The sequence below is a fragment of the Dipteris shenzhenensis genome, chromosome 6, assembly GCF_047967505.1.
Source record: "Dipteris shenzhenensis isolate YYH24624 ecotype China chromosome 6, Dip_SZ_1.0, whole genome shotgun sequence".
NCBI classification, from domain to species: Eukaryota; Viridiplantae; Streptophyta; class Polypodiopsida; order Gleicheniales; family Dipteridaceae; genus Dipteris; species Dipteris shenzhenensis.
The window spans coordinates 39,834,473-39,840,815 of NC_141601.1; the positions used below are offsets into that span (position 1 = coordinate 39,834,473).

At 40.0% G+C, this 6,343-nt stretch overlaps 1 protein-coding gene across 1 annotated transcript; it reads right to left on the reverse strand.

The window, feature by feature from the left end:
* Positions 1 to 3,694: 3,694 nt before the first annotated feature.
* LOC147901164 (uncharacterized) lies at positions 3,695 to 5,221 on the reverse strand. The gene has a single exon (XM_087376441.1). It carries the CDS (start codon positions 5,219 to 5,221, stop codon positions 3,695 to 3,697), a length of 1,527 nt encoding a protein of 508 aa, XP_087232567.1.
* Positions 5,222 to 6,343: the final 1,122 nt, after the last annotated feature.

The window sequence follows — 6,343 nt, forward strand, 5'->3', positions numbered from 1 at the left end:
ACTGTCTCAGTGTCACTATATAACGACCATTCACAATCTGATAAGGGTCTCTATATAGTGATCATTTACAAGTCTAATAAGTGTCGCTATATAGCGATGCTCTTTAAACGTCGCTATATAGCGACGTTTGCCTAAAGTCGCTATATAGCAACGTTTAATGAATCCTGCTTTGGTTACCAGATGATTAACGCCCCGTGCACGCTAAACGTCGGTGCTTAAGCATCGAAATAGGGCCCGTGTGTAGTAGTGTGCGACCATATCCATGGTAAGTGTTAAAGCGTTGATGATACCTATGGGTTTTCAAGGGTTTGATATATGATCCCTTTCTAATTTGATACAGGATGTAGTGCCACACCCGCATATGTTGCCCTATGCTCGTCATGAGGAGGCAAAGAGACACTCTTCCGTGTAAGCATATTGAAGACACATGGCCAAGCTTCAAGGAAGAACCCACAAACTTGAGACTTAAATTGGGTATGGAAGGTGTGAACCCATTTGGTCTCAAAAGCACCTTCTACAGTGTATGGCCAGTGATATTGGTGGATTAGAATCTTCCACCCTCTATGGCGATTAAGAAAGGACATGTTTAGGTCTCACTACATCGGGTTACCATGCATGTCTTGTTTGTGGTCCTTCGCTAGTTGCTTCACGACCAAAGGACTTGAAGAAATTCATCTACAAGAATCACCATCAATTTCTCACACATGATCATCCTATATATGTCACCCCTTGGAATGAAGTCCCTCCGCAGTCACTCACTGTAGGAGATTGGAAGCAAATTATGTGAACAGGTACTCTACACATATATAAAAATACTCACTTATTTATATTTGATACCTTTAATGCAAGGAAATTATCATGTTTGTATTTGTATTTGTCTATCAACCAATGGTGGTTTTAATAATAGGTGGTAGCATGTCATACCTATTATGCCACGTTCCAAAGTGATGTATAGTATATTTACTAATATGGAGCATATGGAGGTGATGATGATCGTGTTACAAAAGAGGAGGATGATCATGAGACAGGAGAACATATATTCAAGCCATTACCCATGAGGACAAGCCTTCCATTGGTGATGCTGATTTCGACGAGCACAGTAGCACAAGTAGTAGTGGGCTGAATGTATTTGTAGATCTCCACATTGGTTTGGATATTGAAGTAGATAGTTTGGCAAGGGTTGATCTCATTAAGGATGAGATCGAACCGTAGTCCATCATTGTATCATCCAAATTTCTTACATATTGGCAAAACTATTTTCTATATTTGGTAATTCTCCTCACCTCACTTAATTTTTGTATATGTGCATTTGGCAAAAAACATATTATGGTATGTGACAAGTGCATAGCATTGATATTTTTATTAAATTAGGGGCTTTGGTAATCATGGGCAATATTTGGCAAGAAGTGATTCACATTTATCAGCCTGCACTACAATTTCAAACTCTGCTGCGCGTTTATAAATGCGTATAAATGTGCGTCTATTATACAGTATAGACGCACTATTAAACGCATGTATAACTGTGCTGATAGATGCGTTAATAACCATGCTAATAGACGCGCCTGTATTTTCATTAAGTTTATCAGTGCTTATACACATGCCCACTATTTTGTGCATCTATCGAGAGCGTCTATGGATGCATTGTGTTGTTGTGAATTAGTCATTTGTGGTGTGCTCTCTAGTTGTGCCCTTTTTCCTAATCTCTAGCTTTCTCCTTTCCTCTCTCCATATTTGCTCACTCTATCCATGAAATAATCCATCTTCAATAGTTGTAATTGATTTATAGTGTTAGTGGCATACTCTCTCTAGTTATAATGTATGGTTGTCTCTTCTTCTTCTTAAAAGTTTGACTTATGACCTTGAGCTATGTTTCTAGCTATTGTATTCCACTTTCATGTCTTTTAGTAACCATTTGTGGTACCTCTGACTTTGAGAGTGTAGTAGCACTCATACGTATCACCGCGGGGTCACTAAGAAATATGTAAGATAGCACATGCAATCAACATAAGGGGTACTTATTGGGTATTTAAATACCCTTCATACCCCTAAATTATGTAAATTGTCTGTAACTCCATAAGGAAAGTACCCCTTGACTGATCGCACGTGCTACACAGTGACTCTTTGTACGTATCGTTGTTATTTTAGATTGCTCTAATACAAGATCTATTTTATTATCATACTAGAGAATCAGTTATGTATCAAGCTCTTGGTTCTTCTTTGTGGTGTGTAGTATGGTGTGTGCGATAGATATCTTAGTGAAGCTTGCATCTCTATCTCTCTCTGTCTCTGTCTCTGTCTCTCTCTCTCTCTCAATACACACACACACACACACACATACACACACACACACACACACACTTACACACACAAACACACACACACACACACACACACATCCATACAGACATATGCATATGTACATCATTATGTATGTACATTCATACATACATACATACATATGTACATTTGTACGTGGGTATGTACGTACATATGTATGTATGTATGTACGAATGTACACACATGTATGCACACATATGTATGTATATATGTATATATATGTATGTATGGATGTATACATAGATACAGACATGGTGCAAGATAGATGGAATTGACACACTCATTTGCATGGGTGCACATATTCCACCCATGTGCATTCAAAGATGCACATGCATATGATGTACATTCATATGTATTTAGACACACACACTTGCAGGGACACATGCACACATATGTGCATGAGTACATACGCAATTCTATTCAACTGCACATAAACACATAGATGCATATATGCACTCGCACTTGCCCACACAAAGACACACATGCATTCATCCAGAATGTGCACATAGACACGCATGCATCTATCCACAATGCACACACAATGTGCATGTATAAAAATTATCATCATATACACACACAATCAACATATACACATTGAACACAATAAGACTATGAGCCATCTGTATTAATGATTCAATACATGAGCTTATGCGCATTCACATGCAATTCTTGAAAACAAGGTTCTCCTCCAAATTTGTCTTTCTTCAATTTTAGAAGTTTCCTTGAATTAAATATATTTTAATTATTGTTGAAATGAAAATTCTTGAATATATATATATGTGTGTGTGTGTTTATATAACAATATATATTTTATTTATGAATAAATTTAAGTTAATTAATTTTATGAATCAATTTAAGTTAATTAATGCGATGATTGATTGTAGTTGATGAGTTTAATTCAATTGATTAAATCACATTATGAATAAAGGCACTGCTATGGCTTCATTAGAAAATTTATTAAAAAGCGTTCTAAAGTTGAAACATGCAAGTATAGCTAGTTGCTTTCATATGGAGAGAGAGCGAGAGAGAGAGAGAGAGAGAGAGAGAGAGAGAGAGAGAGAGAGAGAGAGAGATCCAATGATAGAAAAACCAAATTTTCGAACTAAACACCCTTAATCAATGTTCTTCCCCGAAATTAAAGGCTTTTGATACATAAGCACCTTTGAGGATATTACAATCTAGAATTCCCTTGTGTGTGTTCCCGCGCAGGGGGAGTGTTCAAAAGCCAATCTCATATGTTTAGACGTTTGTACCGAGACATTACAAAAATAAGAGAAGCTTGGTAGAGGGACACTTATTTACCACATCCAGTGTATAACATTAATTATTTCAACTTTCTTTGGTTCTTCTTCTCGACTCATATAGCTGCTCTTGGCTGGCCCAACAGGAATTGAAGAGCATCCTCGTCAGCCAGGTTTTCTCCAGCCTCCTCTGAGTAAGCATACCTGCTAGAATTCTGAGATGGCCACAGAAGGACACATACAACACACAGCATTACAAAGTAAAGGACATCCCACACAGCCGTGATAATCCAAGCCGCCTGCCATCTTTCGTTGAAGACATCCGTTGCTTGGAAATACACCTCGAAACCTATCCAAGCTGCCGCAACAATCACGTACACTCTCACAGCACTTGTCATCTTCCTGTATAGCTCCCATTTTGAGACCATTTGCCTTGCCTCCAGCTTGTCACAAATCTTTCCCAAGGATGTATGTATGCAACGCACGAAGAAAACATTAAAGAATGCACCTAGCAGAATAAGGGATAGAGGTGCTTTCACCGAAAGATTGATCAGTTTTTGTGCAGTCTCAAACATGTATAGTAATTCCGTCGCCCCCGCATATAATGTAACCAGGAGATGGGCTTTCCGAGACATTGCCTGTGGGGGACGAACCACATTATAACCCATGGAAAACGACCAAAGAATCGCCCTAGAGATGACGATTCGTGACATTCCAAATTCCATTGCCCAAAGAGGGAGAGCCATTTGCTGATCACCGAAGAATGACATCCAGTCATGAGTAGTGCCCTTAGTGTGCAGAAGGGCTGTTTGCGTAGCATTCATATTTGCATATCCAACATACCAAAGGACCACCTCAAACAGACCCAGAGCGATAAGAAGTGTGAGGCCGTTCTGCAACGTCATTCTGTCTTTCCAGAAACGCACGTACTGGGAAGTCCATACCACGGCCAGTACAAGGTATGCGAAAGACATAAGACCATAGAATCTTAGCAGTGGTGTCATCTCACCTGGCAGATAACCCGTAGGATTCTTCCAGACCGTCGTCCCATCTACGACGACGCCTACCAGTTGTGGATCGCAAAATACGAAATAGAGGCTGTACATACCCTTTTTGGTGATGCCTACACTATCTGGAGGCATGATAGCTTCAAGGGAATCTCCTTCGAACACCACAGACGTGGAATACGGCCAGTTTCCGTCGTCTGATGAATGATGTATAATTAGCTCGCCTTGGGTACAACCCAGTTCCCTGGCTAGATTGAGAGTGCAACAGATGGATCGCTGCCCACCGTACTTTATGCCTCCGATTGTGTCGGAAGCCTCAACAATGATGGCATGAATCACACCAGTGGTAGATTCATTGGGCGAGTCATGCCGGAAGGACGTAGACTCATTTGTCCGTCGAAACCTGACAGAATCAAAACGGATGTAAGATCTGCCGTCTGCAACCCCTTGGGGGCTTCCCTCGGAGGTAGAGGCATGCATCCCCTCGCTGTCTCCGTAAAATACATATGCATCCTCACCCTCCCTGTGTAAGAAATGCCCCTTAGAATACTTATGAACGGCACTTCGAGTCCCCTGCAAAAGGCCAGTGCCGCAAAGAACGATGCTAAAGAGCAAAATGGATGACGCACGTCTCATGGTCGACCAACGACGTGCTCAAGAAGGCAAGCGAATGAAAAGAAGTGCTCTTTGGCCACTGCATGCATTCGTTCGTAGATGCAAATGAATATATACATAGACACACCACACAGGCGCGTCGAACACATCTTAATTCAACAGAATAATAATGGGCTGAAAGCCTCGGCATTAAGCCAACAGAATAATGGGCCGGCTTCGTTAAAGAATTGCAATTTGTACAATGAGGCTGAAAGCCTCGGCATTAAGCCTACAATTATTCCTCCCCTTGTAGGCTTTGTAATTGATTCTTCCCCCCACCTCCTCTCCACACACACACACACACATCACACACACTCTTGCATGCATGCACTCAATGGAGAGAAGATGACAGGGTTTGAAGACATTTAGAAACTCATGAGAGAGAGAATCAATTACAATAAGAGGGATAATTGTATATTTTCTAATTGACTCTCTCTCTCTCTCTCTCTCACACACACACACACACACACACACACACACACATAGTACACACTTTTTTTTTGGGGTGAGAATTCACACACACACACACACACACCTACATGCATTTAGTCCATGGAGAAGATGACCCACTTCAATGATATTTTTAGGACTCGATATTTTCAAGGACCACCCTATTTCTCTTGATTAGGCAAGACAAGGATTGTAATACATGGATCTAAGTCAACTTTATCACATAGCGAACTTTATCTATACAAGTCTTCATGTCGTACTTTGCATGCACGAGTAGAGACTTTGCAGGACATTACTAAGATTATGTGTCTCTATTATTTGAGTTTAACAAGATGGTCATCACTATGGCACTTTTGACATGAAGGTTATGTACACAAGGAGTTTAAAACTATTCCTTTGCAAACAAAAGCTTGCAAACTTTGCCATCTAGAAAATACAAAGTATTTGCAAATCCATGTCCAAGGCATTTCAACAACACCTTGAACTTAAATAATATATGGGGCATTTCTAGATTATGACTTATAAGTAAGCAATGGTGGTTACATAATTATTAGAGCGTATTTATGGCTACATTCAACTAGAGCCTATCTACACACAACACCACAAATTGAGCAAATTTCCCTCTTTGTCTACTATAAATTTCTAGAGAATGGT